This window comes from Primulina tabacum, chromosome 17 (assembly GCF_025594145.1).
Source record: "Primulina tabacum isolate GXHZ01 chromosome 17, ASM2559414v2, whole genome shotgun sequence".
Classification (NCBI taxonomy): Eukaryota; Viridiplantae; Streptophyta; class Magnoliopsida; order Lamiales; family Gesneriaceae; genus Primulina; species Primulina tabacum.
Window position 1 is genome coordinate 12,536,003 of NC_134566.1, and position 23,086 is coordinate 12,559,088.

Sequence of the window (23,086 nt, forward strand, 5' to 3'; positions counted from 1 at the left end):
AGATTCTTGCTATATATGCAAAGAAATTGAACAAGCTTTAGCGGATGATTTATCAGAAAGATAATATCTGCCCACATCATGATGCGTCCAGCATTTTTCAATTCTTTTCCTCTCATCACTTCTATTTGGTTTATGATCATCTTCCTAAAATAGAATTTTTGTCAAGAAAGCCAATGGGGATGATTTGTCAAAAGAGATTGAAGAAATTGGGAAAGAGAAAATTCTTATTCATCCAGATTTCATACATATTACAAATATATATAGAGATACCTCTAGTAATCTCCATCACATGTGATTAGCCTAGGAATACAATCATTAGTTCCTAATAATTTGCCTATACCAAAAATAGTTCTAATTATCTCCACTAATTTAGCATGACATATATACACAGAATATGCTTCTATGCTCCAATACTCTTCCTCAAGCTGGATCCAAAGGATTGATGGATCAAAGCTTGCACAAAAGCCTGCGGAACTGAGTGGTCGTCAACATTGGTGAACACATCAGCTAGTTGGTCATTAGAATGCACATATTGAGTGTCAATTAATTTGGATTGAACCTTGTTGACGAATGTAGTGACAGTCAACTTCAATATGTTTGGTTCTTTCATGGAACACGGGATTAGCAGCAATGTGCTTAACGGCCTGATTATCACAAAAGAGTTTCATAGGAATGGAGCTAGGACAACCTAGATCAATAAGAAGACTGTTATACCATACGAGCTCACATGTTGCGGAAGCCATTGCACGATACTCAGCTGCAGCGTTAGATCGAGCGACCACATGTTGTTTTTTACTTTTCCAAGCCACCATATTACCACCAACAAACATACAATAACCAGTAGTAGAGCGACGATCGAGTATACTACCAGCCCAATCAAAATCAGTATATCCCATAATATTAGAGTGACCATTACGGGTCATGACTATTCCACGACCAATCGTGCCTTTCAGATACCGCATGATTCGTTTTACCATGCCTAGATGTTGAATGGTTGGGGCATGCATATGTTGACTAACAAGACTAACTGCAAACGTAATATCCGGTCTCGTGATAGTCAAGTAAATGATCTTTCCAACAAGTTTTTTATAATAGCTTGGTGAGTCTAGGGATTTTCTATAGATGCAAACCTCAATTTGCTATCAAGAGGAATATCAACGGGTTTGGTGTGTAACATTTCAGCATCTTGAAGTGAGTCTAAAATGTATTTACGCTGGTTAAGGAATAGCCCTTTGTTGGAAGCTGCCATTTCAATTCCAAGAAAGTACTTCAATGAACCAAGATCCTTGATTGGAAATTTGTGCTGAAGTTTCGTTTTTAACTGAGCAATGGAATCAGTATTATTCCCGGTAATAATGAGATCATCCACGTATATTAATACCACAAGTTTGTCAACTAAACCAAGCAGGACATAAAGGGACGAATCAGCTGAGCTCCTTTTAAAACAAAGAGCTTCAAGACCAGTGCTCAACTTGGCGTGCCATGCACGGGGACTTTGTTTCAAACCATAAATTGATTTATGGAGTTGACATGCCAAGTTTGGATTTTCACTCTGAGGATGCCCGGTAGGAAGCTTCATAAACACTTCTTCCTCAAGATCACCATGCAATAATGCATTTTTTACGTCCATCTGAAACAAATGCCACCCGTTATTGATAGCAACTGATAAAAGAACTCGTACCATGGTCATCTTGGCAACGGGGGAAAAGGTTTCCTTGTAATCGACACCAAATTTCTGGGTGAAACCTTAAGCAACAAGGCGTGCTTTATGCCTATCAAGAGAACCATCGGAGTTGAACTTCATTTTAAAAACCCAACGACTACCAACTGCATGTTTTCCCGGAGGAAGAGGCACTATAGTCCAGGTTTTTTCTTAGCAAGAGCAGTTAATTCTTCATGCATAGCTTTACGATAAACAGTCTGGGATTTGGCTTCATGAAAGTTCTTGGGCTCGTGAACGTTTGATATATCTGTAAGGAGAGTTGTATGCGAAGATGATAGTCTTTGGTATGACATAAAATTAGTGAAAGGGTACCTGACTTGTGAGCAACATAATCTGCCAGTTTTGTTGGAGGGTGACGCATCCGCGGAGGATTACGTCGGGAAGATATTGGTTCACCTTGTGTATTGGAAAGAACTTGCTCGGGTGATTCTATAATAGCTTCCCTGGAAGAAACACTAGAGATATCCAAGCGATCATCATAGTGTTCTAAAGTAGCTTGGCTAGGATGTAAACCTTGAGTAGATTGATGACCATAATCAATGCTAGGCAAAGGAAATAGCTTAGGCAGCTTCTCCCCCTAACTAGGGGAAACAAAGTATGGAATTTGTTCAGCAAAACGAACATCTCTAGTCACATATAGTTTCTTGGAGAGAACGTCATAACGTTTGTATCCCTTTTGTGTTTGAGAATAACCAAGAAATATACACTTAACAGCTCGAGGATCAAGCTTGTCACGGTGAGTGGTTGAGACGTGTACAAAACAAGTGCAACAAAAAACTTTGAGATGAGATAAATTTGGTGCTTTGTCCTGCAATACTTCAAGAGGACATTTAAAATCCAGCACTCGACTGGGTAAGCGATCCACAAGATAGGTTGTAGTAAGGATTCCATGAGACCAAAAATGTTTTGGGGCATTTATTTGAAGCATAATGGCTCGAGTTTTCTCAAGCAAGTCACGATTTTTACGTTCGGCAATCTCATTTTGTTGAGGTGTATTGACACACTAGTCTGATGCAATATCCTGTTAGAAATTAAATAATTTTTCATGTTATGAGACATATATTCTGTGACATTGTCAGATCAAAAAACTTTAATATTAGCTGAAAATTGAGTCGTGATCAACATGTAAAAGTCCTTAAAGAACTCAAAAACTTCACCTTTTGATTTCAATAGGTACACCCAAGTAACCCTAGAAAAATCATCAATAAAGGTTAAAAATATTTAAATCCATCTAGAGAGGAGGAAAAAGTCCCCCAAACATCTGAATGTACAATCTCAAATGGCTGAGTAGTACGAGACAATGATGAGTTAAAAGGAAGCTAGAGGACTTAGAAAAATGGGAGATATCACAGTCAAGTGTTCCTTTAAGTAGGACTCGATTTATTTTGCTAAGAACATTATTTGAAGGATGTGCGAGACGGTGATGCCATAGATATTGCTCAGTAATGGGAGAGGAAACAGCCTAGAATCCCTTGGTAACCTGAGAGTTAGGAGAGACATAGTTGAGTCCATGCAAATGAAATCCTTCACCAATCATCTCCTTGGTGACGAGGTCCTGAAAAATGACCTTGTAAAGAGTAAATATAACTTCACAATTGAGCGAAGATGTCAGTTTGTGAACAGACAACAACTAAAAGGGAAAAGATGGAACATATAGAACATCGGAGTCTATAGTATCTGAAACAAGTTTAATTTTGCCCTTACCCTTTACATGAGCATTTTTACCATTTGCTACAGATACTAGATAAGGTGTAAAAAAAAGAAAGAAAATCATAAACATGGGTTAACTTATTTGACATGTGATCTACGGCACCAGAATCAATGACCCATACATCATGCAAACTATCAATTTCGAGTTTAGTCAGAAAAGCAATCTGAATACCTTGGTTGGTGTCAGAATTTGCAGCAACCAAAAAACCAGCAAAGTGACTAAGAAGTGCGGCTGTCTGATCTTTTTCTTGATTAATAGCTCCTCCTCGGATAGCTCCCTGACCATTCCTATCTTGTAAATAATTTGCGAAATCATTAAGTAAAGCAACATGATTAGAAGAAAAAGATTCGATAGGAGTGTGTAGCCACATGAGCCTTATTATCAGGAATTTGTTTTTTATATCCTCCGCCCTTATGATCTTTGGAGAATTTGGGCTTCAACTCTGGGTGGAGTGTCTAGCAACGATTAATCGAGTGACCAGTAATATGGCAATGCTGACATTTGAGATCAGGGCGTTTGCCCTTGTAAGACTTTTCTTCAGAGGATGAGCGAATAATATACGCATGAACATTCGGAGGACAGGGATTAATAGAGCGTGGCATGACTTTCCAGCGTACTTCCTCACGTTGAATGGTCGCGCAAATATTCTTGAAGGAAGGTAAATCGGTATTCATTAGAATATGACTCCTTAGATCCTCAAACACAGGATTAATACTAGCCAATAGCTGAAAAATACGGTCATCGTCTGTTCTCTTCCGCAAAATAGCTGCGTCAACTGTAGGAGGTCTATAAATCTCCAACTCGTTCAAAAAACTCTTCAAACTCCCTATCAAACTTAGGAATGGCTTCCCATCTTGATGAAGATTTGCAATCTCCCTATGAATTTGGAAGATCCTGGCAGAATTGTTTTGGTTGCCATATATGTCACGGACAACATTCCAAAGATCTAAATAAGATTCTGAATAGCAGAATATTTCTACAAGATCACGTTCCATCAAGTTTAGAATCCATGACATAACTTGTTGGTCCTTTGACAGCCAAGCCTCATACTCCGGCAAACTTGATTCAGGGGATTTGAGAGATCCATTGATGAATCCCAACCTTGATCTATCACCAAAGTAATGGTAATTTCTCTCGACCATGGAAGGTAATTGAATTCATTCAACAATACTGAACTCAATTTTTTAGAGATGTTGACATCACCATCAGCAATATCCTTTTACCCTCCAGTGGCAACAATAACATTTGCCATAACAATAATTAAGAAAATATGAGCAACGTGTAAGGATCACTACTATGATACCATGAAGAAATTGGTAAGGAGAAAATTCTTATTCATCCAGATTTCAAACATATTACAAGTATATATAGAGACACCTTTAGTAATCTCCATCACACGTGATTAGCCTAGGAATACAATCATTAGTTCTTAAGAATGTGCTTATACCAAAAATAGTTCTAATTACCTCCACTAATTTAGCATGACATATATACAAAAAATATTATACACATAATATGCTTCTATGCTCCAATATAGATTTTAACCTTCATAAGTATAGCGAAAAGAGCTAGCTGTAAGCTTAGCACATATAAGAAAAAGACGTAGAGATTAATAAAATATATATGCTATAAAGATAATTCCAGATCAATACCTAAACTACTTCATAAGAAAACTAAAATGTGATCACTTTTTCCAGATTTGAATTTTATACTTGGAGAATCTCCAACATTAGCAACACAGAGGTGATTGCCAACAAGAACGGCTGTAGAAGCTGTTGAGCCGTCATCCCGAAAAGCACCTTTTTCGGACTCCAGAAACTCTCTGTCAGTTTTGCTGACATGCCTAGCTCACCTATGATTTTATCTATGTTATTTAAATAGGTACGATATTTAGCAACAAATCTTCTTCTTTGAAATGTGAACATTAGCTACAACCATTAAATTATTTTCAAATTAAGTTTTTCACCACATGTTGTTCTAAATATCTAAAATTCTATTGAGCATTTCTCTATTTGTTTGCTTGTATTGGTTGTTCTTAGAACCTTAATGACATTGCATCTACCCATGGATTGTTTCCGTTTATCGAGCTTCTACTTTTTGCCACCATGATTGCATGTACATTTACTGTTGTACTTCGTATCAAAATACATTATATCCATGTTGTTTTATGTTTATATTTTATGATTGAGTTATTGTGCCTTGAGTTTGCTCCATTTTTTTGTATCCATTTTTTAGAGTGTATCCATAGAAAACCCTCGTGATAAAATTTGAAACTTTAGTGTTTGGCATTCGATATGAATTAACGTTAAATAAGGCATGAAGATTATGATATTTTATGGATCATGATACATGTACAATTGAAGGTTATATATCGAATTACAAAATGCATTTGAAATGATTGAAAGATAATTTATCATAATATCATTTGCGTTGAGATTTAGTAGATGTTAAAAATGATAATCAAATGCGATAATATGCTAAAGCATCATTTACAAAAAAAAAAAGATAACCAAATTCCAAACGATGAAAATCACTTCAATATAGTGTGCAAAGCAATAGTAAAACCACAAGGATTCTCGAAATCAATATTCGAAGAGATTAAGTAAGTTTCATTTTCGTAAAGAGAATGCAGATACAAAATTCCAAATACATAATGGTTCCATTATAGTGTCCTCGAAACTACATAAAGTGCATAATCTAGACATCAAGGAGAACATTGCACATACAACTAAATGCCAAACGATGAAAATCGCTTAAACTACAATAAAAAAAAAGGGTAGTAAAACCACAAGGATGACACCATTTCGTCGCAATCAACAATAAACGACATCAAAGATATAAATGTTGCAAATCTATAGTATAAACGTTATTTTAAACTTCTTATAGAATCAATTACTGTGAAAGAAGTAAGTGTCTTTTTTGCAATGAGAATGAAGACACAATTATTTAATGGTTCTATTATAGCTTCACCGACGTAAGGTGCATATCATTTCATTGTACAATGCGAAATAATAGTATTGGCATCACCAAAATGAAAATCAAACATGATAGTAGCATCATAAAAAGGACAATCAAATTTCAAAAGATTAACATCGCTGATTTATTTTTTGTAGTTATCTATTTTGGAAGTCTTTCGCTAAATTAGACAGTTGCACTCTTCTCACAAAATTAACAGTCAAACTAACTAACTTCCACGACTTCCTAATATGGAATCCACTTATAAACTCCTTTATAAGTTATGTGTTTGATGTTCATCAAACATAATGATCAAATTCAATTTCAATCTTTGAATTCGAATGTCTCAGTGAGAACGAAAATCCAATACTTGTGACTTTCTATGGTTCAGTGATATAGTTAGTTGTTGGTTCACAACTCATGTGATTGGAGACAACATTTATATCTTATATGGGCTTACCCTTATTTACCTCATTTTGTGCATCAACCATTTGATCACAAGAAACAGTAGGTTATGGCTAGCGTATAATATGGTCACTTCAACTCATATATCCCAGTAAAATCTTCAATCATTGGTACATCGAAGGTTATATGAATTCGATAACGATGTGATATATTTTTGAGTAATCATAGCGAGATCATATCTGGAATTAGGGAAAAACTTTCTCTAAAGCACCATTTTTACTCTGGCTAGAGGTTTCTTGCATTATTAACTCATCATATCACACATAATATACACCCTCGTAGGTGAACGGTGAATCCCCAACTACAAAACATCAACTCCTACATATGTCGAAACTACACCCAAACTCGCCACCTAATAACTCTCACTGAATCAGTAAAAGAGTCGAATTGCAGCACTAGTACGTTAGGTTGTCTCATGTTAAAGGACTAATGATGTACAACCATAACTGCAGATTTATCCACTCGATAAATGATAATCACTTAGAAAATCCGGATGATGGTTGTTCGGTGACTCATCCCATGAGCATCCATTTTTATGATTGGACATCTGCATGCTCGTACCAATAAAACATGGTGTTAATATCACATATTCTAGTATCTTGTCGAGTGACCTTTAATCTTTATTTTACGCTATTGATTTGACTAGAAACTAGTTTAGAATATAAATTACATATTAAATGAATTTCATGACCAAAGTCACTTTTAGACCTCATTGTATCATAGTACATTCAAATATTTTATTTATACAGTTTGCATGTGTATACAAATAAATCAAATGTCACAATTAGATAAAATCGTAAAATATTATAAAAATAAAGATTATTTTTGCACATGAGTCAATAAATACAAAATATAAGTTGTCTCGTTAGACACCTACTTTAACAAAAATATCTCTCAGATCAATTAGAAATTTTAATTCCTAAGATCATGTGTAACAAACACACAGTGTCCACCACCTATTTGATTTCTCATTGGGGGCAAATATTGATTACATGTGTATGGTAGTTGTTTATATATGTTGAATGTCTGGTTTCTTCATGAATTGATTATAGTAAGTCGATTTTTCTCTTCCATTTTTTTCATGTATTTGACATATGGAGAGAAAAATGAAATACATTAAATTTCGCACAAGTTATATATACACATAACTTTTTAAATAAAATATCTAAAATAGTGAATAAGTGGTTTTACATTATAATCTTCACTAACGAGGTATTATCCACAAAATAATTCATTATATATAAAATAAGATTTTATCATTTAGAAATGGCAAAAAAATTGAATAGAAGCTTTCAAGAAGATGATAGTCATTAGGTGACACATCTTGGCATTAGTGAAATAATTTACTAATGTTTTAGGTCATGCATTGTCTATCTCAATCTCAAGATTGAAGTAAAATCCAGTTAAGTCTTCTTAATAGGGGTGGGAATTCGGGTATGGTAATTCAACTCCCGACCCGACTCGAACCAATCGGGTGGAAAAAATCGGATGGTTCGAATATTTTTTGGGCTCAACCCTATATAAGTATAATGGGTTAGGTATAGGGTAGTAATTTTCTACCCAATCTAATACCCAATTATAATTTTCAAATTTTAGTTTATAGATAATATTATAAATTTAATTAAAATAAAATTGTGTTATTTTGTTATATTTTAGTTGATGATTAGTATACTAATATTTTTTTATATTTTTTATTTAATGATATTTAATTAATTAAAACATATAAAATTTACTTTAATAAGTTTTTAAAAAAATCGGGCAATACCCGAACCAAAATAAACCCGATTATTTTGGACTTGAATTCGGGTATAAAAATATAAAACTTGGACCAGAAAAAACCGACCCGTGCCCAACAATTCCAAATTTTTTGTACTGTATTTGGGCCTCAGTTCATTTTGTATACACGAAAGTTGGATTAAATTAAATTATAGTAAGATTTATTTCATACGTCATAAATAGGACAAAAGGTCCTCCCACTCATACCTACCAAGTACCCATACATAGAACATTGGGCTTACATTTGCCTCCGTGGTTCTGCCCATACAAAGTTTAGCAAGCACATGTCCGTGTCTGATTACAGTACGACTTTCAACTTGAGACAAACGTTTACAAGTGTGAAAGAACATCACTACAATAAATTTGAATTCAATTATAAGTTCAAATCACTGGGGTCAAAGGACATAGCATGGTAGGCTTTTTTTTTTCAATGCAATATTTAGGTCAGATAAATATTTTTTTCGATTTTACGTTGAAATCATGTCTTTCCTTGAAATGAGAGATGTTTATACAACTCAACTCAAGTGGTTCAATATTTCAGATGATATGGAACTCGGAGTTGTTCGTGTATGATGGAATACACATGATATATTTTAAATCGTACTTTAGTTCAAAACTATGTTTTAGTACAATAAAAAAAAAAAAAAAAACTATGTTGTAGTCGTTTTGTATTATGACAATTATTACTCTCCATCAACTCATTGAATCTAAATACATAGCAAACTTACATTTCCAACAAATTCCACAAAATATTCCAAGTCAATATCATGCGAGACAAGATTAGATAGAGGATGATTGTTTATGCATAACCAAAAGTTATTTATTTTTACTATCTTTTTATGATGATAAGTCTATATTCACGTGTATTAATAGCATCCAACCAATGGTTGGAAGTCGGGAAAATTGAATATTCAAATATGAAATCATAATGGTTTTGATTTGTTTGCTTTCTAGAAGGTAAATGTGATAGACGAGACTAGGTCATGGACCCCTTGCCCTAAAGTCAATTTAGATTGGACTATTTTTGCAATTATTCGACTCCTAGTATTTTATTCAATTCCAACTTGTCAAGGCTAAAGTCTTGTAGACAAGTTAATTCTACAAAACCCTTGTTTCAAAGCTTCCATCATTTGCATGCCACAATTTCAAACTTTTTATTTTAGATAAATAATGTTGTTGAGTCGATGAGATTCAATAAATAAATAATGTCGTGACTATTATATTCAATATCATTCAACTATCTTATTCAGATGTTATAATAGTCATTATGTTTGATTTGATTTATTCAGTTTGAGATAAAATGATAAATCACAGTTTTATTTTATTTTTAATAATTAACAAATATATTTTTTTTAAAATATTAATGTTAGTTTTGTAGTTTTATACTAAATGATTTGGTTGATGTATGATAAATGAGTAGGTTTCTTGTGAGACGGTCTCACGAATCTTTATCTGTGAACCCTACCGATATTCACAATAAATAGTAATACTCTTAGCATAAAAAGTAATACTTTTTCATGAATGACCCAAATAAGAGACTCGTCTCACAAAATACGAACCGTAAGACTATCTCACACAAGTTTTTGCCATGATTAAATAATACATACTTAAAATTGTAACCAAACATTTACTTTTGTTGGGATTTGCATAATAAAATCTCATTAACCAATCAAATTAAAATTAAAAATTAATATGTAAATATTAAAATATAAGTTGTATCACTCAAAATACTGATAGTTTGTTGAGGAAAAAAGGGACAATTTAATATTATAAGCCGGGCTGCCTAGGCGACTAAATTATTGAGTGCGATAAAGAATTAAAAACTTAAATCTTGTAACGAATTGGTTAAAATATTGAATTAGTTGTTTTTTTTCAAAACCAAACAGCCCGTTATCGACAACTGGCTCTAGGTCTCTTTTTTTTTTTTTTTTTTTTGGAAGTTTTCTTTGAATAATTAGTAGTTTGAAACGGTCTTCCCATTGACTATATATATATATAAATACAAACTCATTAATTATTAATCAATTAAAATATGCGGGGCACAAATCTAGTCAAAAAATAGCTGAAATTTGATTCAATAGGTAATATATTATGATTTATGAGAGGATAAAAGCATTTATATTAAAAATACACATGAATTATTATAGACGGTCTTACTTATCAATTTTGTGAGATATGTATTTTATTTGAGTCACTCATTCAAAAATATTATATTTTTATGGAAAAAATATTATTTTTATTATAAATATGAGCAAAATTGATCCGTGATATCGACTCATAAGAAACACACTCTTAAAAAAATTAACTTTTTTTTTTTCATTTCATAAAAATATTCACTTCTTACATCACCGGAGGTATATATTGGCTATAGGTAACTTATAATTTATTTGAAATCAAAATATTAAATTTAAGACGAACTGGTCTCGAAATCAAATAAATAAGGCAAAAATTTGTATAAGACGGTCTCACGGGTCGTATTTTGTGAGAAATATATCTTATTTGGGTCATCCATATATCTTATTTATGTTAAAATATTATTTTTTATTGTGAATATAGGTAAGTACTCGTCTCGTAAATAAAAATTCGTGAGATCGTATGACAAAAGACTAATTCAATAAATAATTAGGTGGAAGCTTTTTGGCTTGAAAACCGTAAGCACCGTACGCCTAAGGAACCGTAGGCAAAACGTTGGTGGATTTTATTTTTCATTTGAACGGTTGTTTGTGGACTCGTTATGTTGGGAATCGCTGTCAATTTGTTTTGCCAAAATCCATCAGCAGAATTACTGATTTCCCAGAGCAAGTTGTAGATTTATTTTACGGAGGGAAAATTTGTTAGAATCGTTCCAAATTTCAGGAACTGAAGTGAAATCTCCACGAAGCTTCCTGCAATAACTTCGCAACCCCCCACTCTCCCTTTTTCTCTCGCATACATAGTGATGTACGATGTTGCGGACTGGTCTTAACTGCGAACCATAGCTTCGGTATGTGTTAATCTTGTGTTTTTTTTTTGTTTAATCTTCAGACGTTGTGTTACGAGACTTGTGTTTTGAGAGTAAGCCCCTCTGTGAAAAATTTGTGAGGTTTGATTCTGACTTAGTGCGATTATTCTGTGATTATCTGTTTGTTGGGGACAAGTTGATGTCCGTATGGTGTCCAGCAATCGTAGTTTCATTTTTTAGGGTGGCTTTGAGTGATGGTGTTTCAATTGGTATTGTTGACTCCTTTCGATTTTAGGTTACATTTGGTTTGTCGACTCGAACTTTTTCTTTTTTGTTATTTTAGGTTAGAGACTTTGTGCGAACTCAGCTTTTACTTTCATAAAAAATATAATGAATGACAGGAATGTTTTTGATCAAAACGTAATTGAAATGGAAACGGTACTGTGTGATGACAATTTAAACATATTTCGGGCTCCAAAAATGCGGATTTTATGTGTGCCGCATGGATTTTACTTTCTTGTCTGCTTGAATTTTTTAAAAATAGAGAAAATGTATTAAAAGAGTTTCAATTTTGGTCCAGTTATACATGTTTACTTGTTTTTATTTTATTTGGTGTTATAATGTTTACAATATAAAAAATTGACTATTTGGTATTGCCTGAGATACTTATTGTTTATGTTTCTAGATTTAGAATTTCACTTGGTATTGAAATATCTATCGTCTAATGGAGGTTTATAAATATTTTTTTGGGTTCGACTTTCTGCAGTGTGCTTGGTGCTAGCAGAATCATTTCTCTTTCTTGCTCCACGCCTGTATTCAAAGTTCATAATTTGCTTTGGAAGTTTCACTTGTAAGCTGGAGTTATGAATAATCACCAAGAAAAGTTTGTGAGGTTAGTTCTTCACGATCACTCACAGAACCATTTCTAAGAGAGGCAGTATAGGTCTAGGTATCATTTATGGATTTAAGTTGTCTAGTTTGCTCATAAAAATTAAAGGCAGAGAAAACCTAATAGAAAAGAATGGCCATATGGAGGTAAAGTATGAGAAAGTACTTCACTTTGGGAAGGATTTGTCAACTCATGGGGCCTATATGCTAAAGATCTCTCTTATTTCTTGTGTTAAAGTAGAAAATAGAACTGAGGTGGGTTAGTAAAAGAGATGTGAAATAAGGTATTGACTCTCACACTCCATGTCTCTCATGATCAATTTAACTACTTGGTTGATTTCCTCCTTTCAAATACCTCTTATAAGGGGAAGAAAAGTCGTTCATGAGAAACTTAGACTGTTTGGTTAAATATATAAGCTATGTAAAAAAAGTTTGTAAGATGCTTAATGATTTATAAACTGTCTGGTTTTATAAGATTTAAAAACAACCCACTAATCTTATAAGATTTTTTTTATATAAAAAAGATCAGAGTGCTCTCTGTGTTTCATATTTCTTACAATTGAGTGCTAATAATGTCTTTGTCCCCTATTAGGTTTCAAGATTGGAGATCTGAGAAAATCTACAATGGGCATTCTCAATCTGAAAGTGGAGTACCAGAGGGTAGACTTAGAGTAGCAGTGTCATCAGTTTCAGACAGATTTCGGAGGGGTTTAGAATCTGGTTCTGATAGAATCAAAAGGTTCACAGGATCCTTGAGATCCTTCTCACTGAGAAAGTTTCTGGCGGATGACGAGGGATCTCGGAAGAAAATTCTTGATCCACAAGGGTCATTCCTTCAGAAATGGAATAAGATATTTGTATTATCATGCGTGCTTGCCATTTCGTTGGACCCCTTGTTTTTCTATATTCCCATTATCGATGATGAAAAGAAGTGCCTTGATTTGGACCCAAAATTGGAGCTCACAGCCAGTATTCTACGATCCTTTACGGATGTGTTTTACCTCATCCATATTCTATTTCAATTTCACACAGGTTTTATTGCCCCATCTTCTCGTGTATTTGGCAGAGGGGTTTTAGTTGAAGATTCTTGGGAGATAGCAAAGAGATATCTGTCATCATACTTCATAATTGACATCCTTGCAGTTCTTCCACTTCCTCAGGTTAGGGAAATTTTTCGTTTGCACCTATGGCCTGATTGTGCATAGATATCCGTTACATGCAGATAAAACATACTCTCCCACTAGAACAATAATTTTTTTGTGTGACAAGAAATCAGGAAAGGTTGCTTGTGAGCGTTTTCCATGGTCCTTGCTCTTGTAACTGACTGTATATCAGCCTCTGTGAAAATAAAGCCGATCTCTCAAATCTCCAAAATTATTATATCATTCATACATTTTTTCCCAGAAGTGACAATTCATGTTCAGAATATATTTTTGTTGGGAGTGTACCCATGAATCTGATTATCTAATGATTTTCCAGGTTGTAATCTGGTTTGTCATTCCCAAACTGAGTGGTGCAAAATCTTTCAACACAAAGAATTTGTTACAATACGTGGTTTTCTTACAATATATACCAAGGATTCTCCGTGTTTATCCTTTGTATAAAGAAGTCACTAGAACTTCTGGTATACTCACTGAAACAGCATGGGCTGGGGCTGCCTTCAATCTTTTTCTTTACATGCTTGCCAGTCATGTAAGTTTTTTTGGAGTTTAATTCATATGTTCACTCATTTGCTCCAGCATAAACAGTGCTGCAACTCGTTAAACTATCAGCCTGATTTTTGTGTTTATCCCCTTTTAGGTGCTTGGAGCCTTTTGGTATTTGTTTTCGATAGGACGTGAAACTACTTGCTGGCGAAAAGCCTGTGGTAATCAGACTGCTTGTCGACATGCCGCATTTTATTGCATGGGTGATCACACACAATTCAGCACTATGTTGAACAATTCGTGCCCTATTCAGAATCCCAATACAACTGCTTTTGACTTTGGAATATTTCTCGATGCCCTTCAATCTGGTGTTGTTGAATCAAAAGATTTTCCTCAGAAATTCTTTTACTGTTTCTGGTGGGGGTTGCAGAATTTAAGGTATCTTTCTCCTATCATGATGGTATAGCTATATTATATTCATTGAGTTTCTGATTCAGGATATGAGGCTAAGCTCTTGTCTGTTGTTTCAGTTCCCTTGGCCAAAACCTTAAAACAAGCACCTTTGTTTGGGAAAGTTGCTTTGCAGTTGCTATTTCTATATCCGGCTTGGTGCTGTTCTCGTTTCTGATTGGAAATATGCAGGTGAGTAAGTAGTTTCACTACTCTTAACTTGGAGCCAATGAAATGGCATTTGTTTGGTAACGAAGAGACACATGCAAAGGTCTTCTCTAAAATTTGAATAGAATAAAATTTTGGCCAAGTGCTATAATATATTAAGATGACAAGTCTTATGGACGCCTTTTGTAGCATGAGTTCCTACTAATCTGTAGTGTTGGTAAAACAGACGTATCTGCAGTCCACAACTTTAAGATTAGAGGAGATGAGGGTTAAAAGACGAGATGCAGAGCAATGGATGTCTCACCGGTTGCTCCCTGATAGTTTGAGGGGTAGAATCAGGAGGTACGAGCAATACAGATGGCAGGAAACTAGAGGTGTTGAAGAAGAAATTCTGGTTCATAATCTTCCCAAGGATCTACGAAGAGATATCAAACGGCATCTCTGTTTGGATTTATTGAAAAGAGTAAGTCCTTCAACATGCCCATTTATTGCATCAAAGTTGACTCTGGTTCTTTATTTGCTGCCAAATACCATAATCTTGAATAGAAAATTGGACTTAGGTTTGCTGCTTTATAACTTCCTCTTCTGAATTCAAGGAGGAGAAATGGGTAAAATGATTTGTTTATAATCTTTCACATGCCATCACTCTTGTGAAAGTGTGGCAAATTCTTCTACTTGGCGAATAACAATGTAATTTTCTGTGTAATCAGAGTTTCAGTCCGCCCTTTGTAACTGTTATCTTTTATAATCTTGATATAATATCTTTTCTTATATAAATAATTGTCTGTCATTCAGGTGCCAATGTTTGAGAAAATGGATGATCAACTCCTTGATGCATTGTGCGACCGTCTCAAACCAGTGCTTTACACTGAGGACAGCTACATAGTACGAGAAGGGGATCCAGTGGATGAAATGCTGTTTATAATGCGTGGAAAATTGTTGACTGTAACGACAAATGGAGGAAGGACCGGGTTTTTTAACTCAGATTACCTAAAAGCAGGTGATTTTTGTGGGGAAGAGCTCCTTACTTGGGCACTGGATCCTAACTCATCATCTAACCTCCCTATCTCGACTAGAACTGTCCAAGCTCTATCAGAAGTTGAAGCATTCGCGTTGAAGGCTGATGATTTGAAGTTTGTAGCATCTCAATTCCGACGACTACACAGTAAACAGCTACGCCATACTTTTAGGTTTTACTCGCAGCAGTGGAGGACTTGGGCAGCTTGCTTCGTACAAGCAGCATGGCGGCGCTATAGTAGGAAGAAGCTAGAAGAGTCTCTACGAGAAGAAGAAAACCGATTGCAGGATGCATTGGCGAAAGGTGGGGGAAGTTCACCGAGTTTAGGGGCAACCATCTATGCCTCGAGATTTGCTGCAAATGTACTTCGTGCATTGCGACGAAACGGTACTAGAAAGACAAGAATGGCGGAAAGGATATCACCTATGCTACTTCAGAAGCCTGCCGAGCCAGACTTTACAGCTGAAGACAAATGATCTTGTACATTATTTTAGTCAATTGTATTATAACTTTTTGTTTGTTATAATCTATAAATATAGATAGATGTGGGGTTCAACTCGAGACTTGGTTTTGTTCCGTTTTACTGCAGTGGGATATTAAGACATGAGCCCCTTCTGTATATTATGAAATATGTACGTTGTATGCGTGAAACATTTATTATCTGACCCCATTTATTGCATTAAAATAAGATTTCGATGTTGGCTCTCTTGAATGAAAGGTACAAATTCGCCAAATGTGAATCATTCTCATGTTTAAGACTGACAAGGTATTAAAACGCATTATTGATTTTATTTTCAAGACCCGTGTCAATTATTTGTGTACGCAAGAAAATGAAGAGCTGAATGTCATTTAAAACAAAATTTAAACAAAACCTTGTGTCATACGCTTGATCCACACCTCATGTACAGAAGACTTGTGCTGAAAAGAAGAGAAATCTTACTTTGACTAGTTTACATTGGAGGCTTCAATTCGGGTTTCGTCTTGGTGCATTGTCTGTTTAAAATGGTATCCAGAGTAGAGACAGCCTTCAGAATATGCTTCCCTTTGTTCAACATCACACAACTAGTCCTGCAGTGTATATCATTTCATTTGAATGAGTAAGAACAATCAATTAAAACAAATGTCAACGTATTTTATTTTTCAAATATATAACTTAACGAAAAACTAACTGAGAAAATATAAAAAAAGAGATTTATTAAAAATTTAAATTAATATTCAGTTATCGAACCGAGTGGACCGACTTGGGTTATCTGAGTGCATAACAAAGCCTCAGCTACAAACCAGGCTCGGATATTTACCAAAAAGAACCCAGCTACCGACCGGATTTCATCTGGTTCTGAATTTTGGTTTGAAAGCTTTTTTGTCCCATTTTCGAAACGGAAAACACACTTAGAACATGAGATTCAAACTCGTGACAAACCAAGACCATCGTCACCAGCCATACATGGGATTCAAGTATCTACTTATGAAGAAACTCGTTTAAAACTACCTTTGGGTGGTAAGAGCTCGGTTAAGAAATTATTGTTTAAAGCTCTTACTTTAAGTTTTGAAAACAAATATCATGCAATTTTGACAATTAATATGCGGATAAAAAATCATATAATGATTATAAACCAAAAGTCGTAATACTACTTACCTCCTTCCCATCTCAGCATCTATAATTTCCGCTCTACTAGGAACCCCAGACTTAACAAGTGACTCCAAAACCTGCGTTGCCAAAATTACTGGTACATGGGCAGCACTGCATATAGATATGATTTCTTTCTGTATATCTGCAAGCTTTTCCCACCCGCATTCCACAGCAAGATCGCCTCTGGCAATCATCACGCCCAATGGATTTGGAGATTTCATTGCTTCCAATATTAAAAGTGGTAGTTTCTTGAATCCACATTTTGTTTCAATCTTCAAGACAATTCCCAAGTTTGAAATCTGTCTCTTTGCAAGTTCTTGACGCAACAAGATAATATCTTGAATATCTCGCACAAACGAAATTCCAACCATGTCAGCACAGGCAGCCACAAAATCTAGATCCATAAGATCCTTAGAAGTGAGACCTTCATAACAAATATCACTGTCTGGGATGTTGATAGATTTTTCTGAGCCAAGTTTGGTACCTTTCAGACCAGCATGAGTGATTGAAACAACCACTTCTGAAATGCTAGTTCCTTTGATGACACCCCATATCTTTCCATCATCAAATGATATGCGGTCTCCTGGTTTGACAGAATCGAATAGATAGCCAGATGGGCAAGTTATCCTATGGGAGCCAACGTCTGAACAAGTCAATCCATCCCCTTCGTCTGAAGAATCTCGAGATATTGTCAGCAAGTCACCAACTCTCAATCTAACAAATTGCTCAGAAGGGGGAACATCCACCACAAATCCAATGGGGTATTTTCGCCGCTTCTTCTTAGCATACAATGCTGTTCCAGTTTCAACATATGCAGTCTTGCTGCACTCAGCCATGAACCCAACACCAGAAAAAATAGGACACTTGCTTAAAATCCTGAGACTCCTATGCTTTCCTCGGGCATCAGCAAAACTTACAGAGCCATCAATCTCTAACTTACTGAGAAACTCTTGGCCATCCACGTGGATAATAACATCAGCTGATATATGAGGTGGTGGTGGACCTGCACCTCGTGGTGAAAGCCAAACTTGGGCTGGCCGTAAGACATCACCAACAGCATTCCTTTTCGGAGAGATTTTAGCCACACCTGGACCAGCCTTCAGTTTTCCAGTTCTTAGCTTTGGTCCAGCTAAGTCCATGAGGACCCGACAAGGTTTCTCCAGAAGCTGAGAGCTTCTCTTCACTATGCTAATTATCTTACCCCAAATTTCAGGGTTTCCATGCGCACAGTTGATACGAAAAATGCTGGTTCCCGAATTGATGAGATCAGCTACAAGTGTGTCGTTTTCCACTATCTCCTGGTCTACTGTTACCATGATATGAGTCGTTCTTGGGCCCTGGAGAGTTCCAAGCAATAGATTCTTATTAGAAGATGCCATTTTCATCATTGTAGTCCTTGATAGGTTCTCGGTTTGATATTCCATGCTCTTGTGAATGGGAAGCTCCTCAACAGAACCTTCCATGCTTAGCAAGGACTCCGACATTGAGCAGACAAGTATTTGAATACATGCAGAAAGGCTAGGAAGGACGTATGGATTTATATCCCCTAAATCGGAAAGACCAATAGAAGAAAGCTCTTCTTTGATCTGTTCTACATCTAATCCTTTAAGAGCCAAAAAGTTTATCATGTTGGTAGCACTCGCTGCATAGTTTCTGTGAGTAAGAGGAAACCGTGTTAGTTCCTTGTGAAATTTGTGAAACAGGAAAGTAGTGCATTTATTTGATAAAATTGTAATATACAAGTTCCAAATTCCCAAACCAAAAAATCCAAAAGCAGCTAAAAACTGGGAAAGCAAGCAACTTTACGAGGATCGTGAGTGGAAATATCTGGCTCACGATGCCACGTTTCAGGCTTTACTGAGACAAAACCAATATAAGTGCAGAAGAAAGTACAATCCCAGAAACTCATTATATTTCTTTTGCTGAAACATAACATACCGGTGGCACGTTTTGAGCCTGGATGCATTCCACTGCTCCATAGCTAGAATATGCAAGTGAACAGCTTTCAGCTTGTCAAGAAGACTATCTTGGTTCACCTGTTTCGTAACAGGTGGTTGAAAATCGAACATTTGGTTCACCTCTGAGTCCTTTCGTGGTCTCTTGGAATTGCCATCATTCTTGGGACATATAGACACCAAATCATCATTTCCTGGCTCCTGAGAATTGCCATCGTCTTCAGGACAGATAAACAGTGGATCATCAGTCGATTGATGAGAGCGGTAGCTCTCAGCGTTGTCATGTGACATGCCATGGGCAACAGTTCTTAGTGCTAGTTTCCCTCCTGGCCTTTGAAACAGCCATATGTTATTTCTACAAGCTGTTAGTTTAGTGCTGGACTTGCATGGAGGGACTGTTAACTTTCCGTATGAGTTGGGATGTGCAAAATCAGATATACCGGTCTGCATGGACGAAGAAATCATATTTCTCACGTGATTTTTCTCAAGCTTAGAAAGTCCATTAAAGTCCAATATCAAAGGGATGCATGGGCAAAAAAGGTCCAAGTCAAAATTATTAATGAAGAAAAAAAGTAAACTGCACTGGCTTAAGTAAAGATTAAAAGTTCGGGGAGGTCATAAAGAGACGAGTGCTTGAATCTGGCGCAAATAAGAAAAATTCAACAATCAACCATCATTCAACCAATGTGAATAAGTCAAGTTCTTCACATTCAGGAAATTATGGTCTTTTCACTCATTCAGTAAATATAAAATAGCACACATCAGTACTTGTTGTACTTCAAGAAAAAGCCAACACATAAAGACATCAGGTGAAGCAATAATGAAAGGCAAAAAAAAATTAGATACTGGCTAAGAATCTATTACCAGAGCTCGTTAACAATCACTGAATTGTTGCATAATTGATCACTTTCAACCAGGATTAGTAAATAAAACTAACTCAAATACAACTTTTTAAATAAAAAAAGAGAGAAAAAAAGTTAGCGAATACACGTTTTTGTTGACAGACTATATTTTATCCCTCATAATGCTTGATTCCCCTTTACAAGATACACACCATTGACCATGGAGAGAAATTTTGAAAAAAAAAATATAAACAAGCAATCTCCTGCATCAGGGGATAGTAACACCAACCCGATTTATAAATGATGCCAGTTCAGTTATTGAGAAAGCTGCAATCGCTTCAGCCATCTTTAAGTTCCTGAAACCAAAAGTGATTTAACTTACTGCTTTAGATTGCAAAAGAAGGAAAAAAAATCTGCTTTATAAATAGCGTTAACACCAACTTATGGTGATTGATAGAATCAAGCAACAAATCCTACAAAACAGGTATTGGGCTGGTCAATTTATTAAACCAAGATAACTAGGTTCTCAAAGATACAAGATCATTAGAGCCATTTCCTCCACGAGCAAGTTATTTTACATTCCAATCATAAAAGTAACCTGGATTCTGTTCATATGAGCTAAAAGAACAGGAACTACATTTTACTTCATTTCAACAGACTACAACGTGCATAACACAACCAGGCAGGCAGGCAGGCACAAAAGTTTTAAACATTTGAAGCCAAAACAACAACACAAGAATAATTCCATAAAGATCTCGTATCCGTTCGCCAGACACACAACATTCTTTAAAGCATTCAAATACGTAATCAAAGAACGTGAAAGCTCAAATATTTTTGTACGAAAACACAATTCGGAAAAAATAAATGAACCCAACAACAAAACGAATGCAACGAAATCGAAAATCCGTCACGCCACGCACGAAAACGTACTCGTTATAAATGGATTGGATGCTCCAAAACAATCAGGACGACCTTGGAAATCCAAGTCAAGCTTCAATTTTCTCTCAATCAAAGTATATGATCATTCTGCATAAAAATTATGCAAGAAAAAGAGTCGAATTTCACAAAACAATAAGGAAATTGAAAGAGAGGAGTGTGGTGAGCGCGTTCCAGATTCAGCTGCTTGATTGGGAATCGAGCTGTGGCAGAAGCTTCTGTAAACGCGACATATAGGAAACCGCTAGTAGTAAACACGCCTTTTTGTGTGAAACAAATCGGTTCATCTTGCTCAATAGACCTAATTAAGACCGACAATTCCATCACATACGGTTTTAATTTCGGACCTTTAGGTCTACTATAATTATATGTTAAAAAGACACCTTTTAAATTAAAAATAAGATAATAATACGTAGATAAATAATTTAATATAATAAAAAATTAAAAAATATTTAATATAATATTTATTTTGATTGATAAATAATAGCTTGTTTTGTTTGATTGATTAAATTTGACATAATATGATAAACTATCATTTTGTTATTTAATAATTAATAAAATATTAACAAAATTATTTATTAATGTTAATATTGTAAGATAAATAGTTAATGATTTGATTAATGTAAAATAAATAATTAGCATATTGATAAATAATACGACCAAGTAAACACAAGATTAGATTAAATAAAGTATCAATTGATTAAATTTTGTGCAACTTCAAAACGATGCCTAAATGAAAAAATAATGGAATAACTTCGGAGATATTTAAAAAAGAAAAGCAAATTTAATTATTTAACTATCCATACAAATATCTTATGTTGAGAAATTATTTAACTCTCCATATTATTATCTTATATTCGATCGGGATATATGAGTTGAAGGGACCATATTGTACGCTAACAATAACTCAAGGTTCTTGCAGTAATTATCATTGATACCTAGGGAATCATGGGGCGATGCTACTAGATGTACTTATCATGATCTGATTGGTACAATCAAAAATAAGTTTTGACATATTTGAACAAGGGGTTGATGAAAAGAATGAGACAAATTAGAGTAAGTCAGAATAAGAATAAATGTTACTTTGAATCACATAGAGATGTGAACCCACGACAAGTTGTATATTTAAACCATTGAGTGTCATACACGTATTGGATTTTGTATTCTCATTGAGATAGTCAAAGTTCAAAGAGTTGAATTTGGTGACTGCAATTTGATGGAGATCAAACAAAATGTTTATAAAGAAATTTGTAAGTTGGTTCCATAGGATGGAACAATTGGAAGTTAGATTAACTGCTAATTAAATAAAGAGAGTAAAACTGCCTGTTTTGCTGAAAAAGTTCACAAAACTGACAGCTGCAAAAAATGGATCAATGGAAATTTTGATATTCGAAATTTTCAATTTCCTTACATGAACAAGATTTGTACAATCAGTACATCAGTGTTGTCTAATCGTCGATCGGGGTTACAACGAGTTTACAATTATTTATTTAGTAAATTTAAAATCTACTAATTAAATAATGTTGGTAATGGTGACTATTATGTGCATTATTATCATTGAATATTCTAGAAGGGTTTAAAATTGATTAATTGATTAACAATTAATTAAAAAAATTAAATAATGATTATTTAATTTTGCATATATATGTTTGACAAAAACTTGTGTGAGACGGTCTCACGGGTCGTATTTTGTGAGACAGATCTATTATTTGGGTCATCGATGAAAAAGTATTATTTTTATGCTAAGAGTATTACTTTTTATTGCGAATATCGGTAGGATTGACTCGTCTCACAGATAAAGATTTGTGAGACCGTCTTACAAGAGACCTACTCTGTTTGTTTATATATACATATGTGTATATGTATGTATAGATATATTAATATATATTTATATAATATGTATATCATTGATTATCAAGAGTTGATTTTATAAGATGTATATCAAATGAGAATTTTGAATAATGAAAATAAAGAATCCTTAT

General features: G+C 34.7%; 3 protein-coding genes across 3 annotated transcripts; 1 reads left to right on the forward strand and 2 right to left on the reverse strand.

The window, feature by feature from the left end:
* Positions 1-1,105: 1,105 nt before the first annotated feature.
* On the reverse strand, positions 1,106-4,576 carry LOC142530498 (uncharacterized). The gene is made up of 6 exons (XM_075636331.1): positions 3,913-4,576; positions 3,606-3,725; positions 3,384-3,463; positions 3,204-3,278; positions 2,036-2,300; positions 1,106-1,746 (listed from the first exon to the last, which is right to left on the reverse strand). Exons 1-6 carry the CDS (start codon positions 4,574-4,576, stop codon positions 1,106-1,108), a joined length of 1,845 nt encoding a protein of 614 aa, XP_075492446.1.
* A 6,727-nt stretch (positions 4,577-11,303) lies between these two features.
* LOC142530941 (cyclic nucleotide-gated ion channel 1-like) lies at positions 11,304-16,437 on the forward strand. The gene is made up of 8 exons (XM_075636878.1): positions 11,304-11,613; positions 12,338-12,463; positions 13,052-13,619; positions 13,939-14,151; positions 14,260-14,543; positions 14,636-14,747; positions 14,950-15,186; positions 15,519-16,437. Exons 2-8 carry the CDS (start codon positions 12,435-12,437, stop codon positions 16,215-16,217), a joined length of 2,142 nt encoding a protein of 713 aa, XP_075492993.1. The 5' UTR covers positions 11,304-11,613; positions 12,338-12,434; the 3' UTR covers positions 16,218-16,437.
* A 147-nt stretch (positions 16,438-16,584) lies between these two features.
* Positions 16,585-21,332, reverse strand: LOC142530939 (plastidial pyruvate kinase 4, chloroplastic-like). Its single transcript, XM_075636877.1, has 5 exons — positions 21,099-21,332; positions 20,458-20,524; positions 19,310-19,770; positions 17,378-19,024; positions 16,585-16,809 (listed from the first exon to the last, which is right to left on the reverse strand). The coding sequence occupies exons 2-5, from the start codon at positions 20,512-20,514 to the stop codon at positions 16,692-16,694; spliced, it is 2,283 nt and encodes a 760-aa protein (XP_075492992.1). The 5' UTR covers positions 20,515-20,524; positions 21,099-21,332; the 3' UTR covers positions 16,585-16,691.
* Between the last annotated feature and the right edge of the window lie 1,754 nt (positions 21,333-23,086).

What these genes read in the sequence shown, in the direction of transcription:
- LOC142530498 (XM_075636331.1), bottom strand. Translation starts at nt 4,576, where the DNA reads ATGGTCGAGAGAAATTACCATTACTTTGGTGATAGATCAAGGTTGGGA. An exon ending in TCAGCATTGCCATATTACTG is followed by an intron (nt 3,726 to 3,912) that starts GTCACTCGATTA and finishes ATTATTTACAAG; the next exon opens with ATAGGAATGGTCAGGGAGCT. An exon ending in TTATGTTGCTCACAAGTCAG is followed by an intron (nt 1,747 to 2,035) that starts GTACCCTTTCAC and finishes TTGTTGCTTAAG; the next exon opens with GTTTCACCCAGAAATTTGGT.
- LOC142530939 (XM_075636877.1), bottom strand. Translation starts at nt 20,514, where the DNA reads ATGGCTGAAGCGATTGCAGCTTTCTCAATAACTGAACTGGCATCATTT. An exon ending in AGGCTCAAAACGTGCCACCG is followed by an intron (nt 19,025 to 19,309) that starts GTATGTTATGTT and finishes TCTTACTCACAG; the next exon opens with AAACTATGCAGCGAGTGCTA. An exon ending in GATGCTGAGATGGGAAGGAG is followed by an intron (nt 16,810 to 17,377) that starts GTAAGTAGTATT and finishes TATACACTGCAG; the next exon opens with GACTAGTTGTGTGATGTTGA.
- LOC142530941 (XM_075636878.1), top strand. Translation starts at nt 12,435, where the DNA reads ATGAATAATCACCAAGAAAAGTTTGTGAG. An exon ending in TTTACATGCTTGCCAGTCAT is followed by an intron (nt 14,152 to 14,259) that starts GTAAGTTTTTTT and finishes ATCCCCTTTTAG; the next exon opens with GTGCTTGGAGCCTTTTGGTA. An exon ending in TTCTGATTGGAAATATGCAG is followed by an intron (nt 14,748 to 14,949) that starts GTGAGTAAGTAG and finishes TTGGTAAAACAG; the next exon opens with ACGTATCTGCAGTCCACAAC.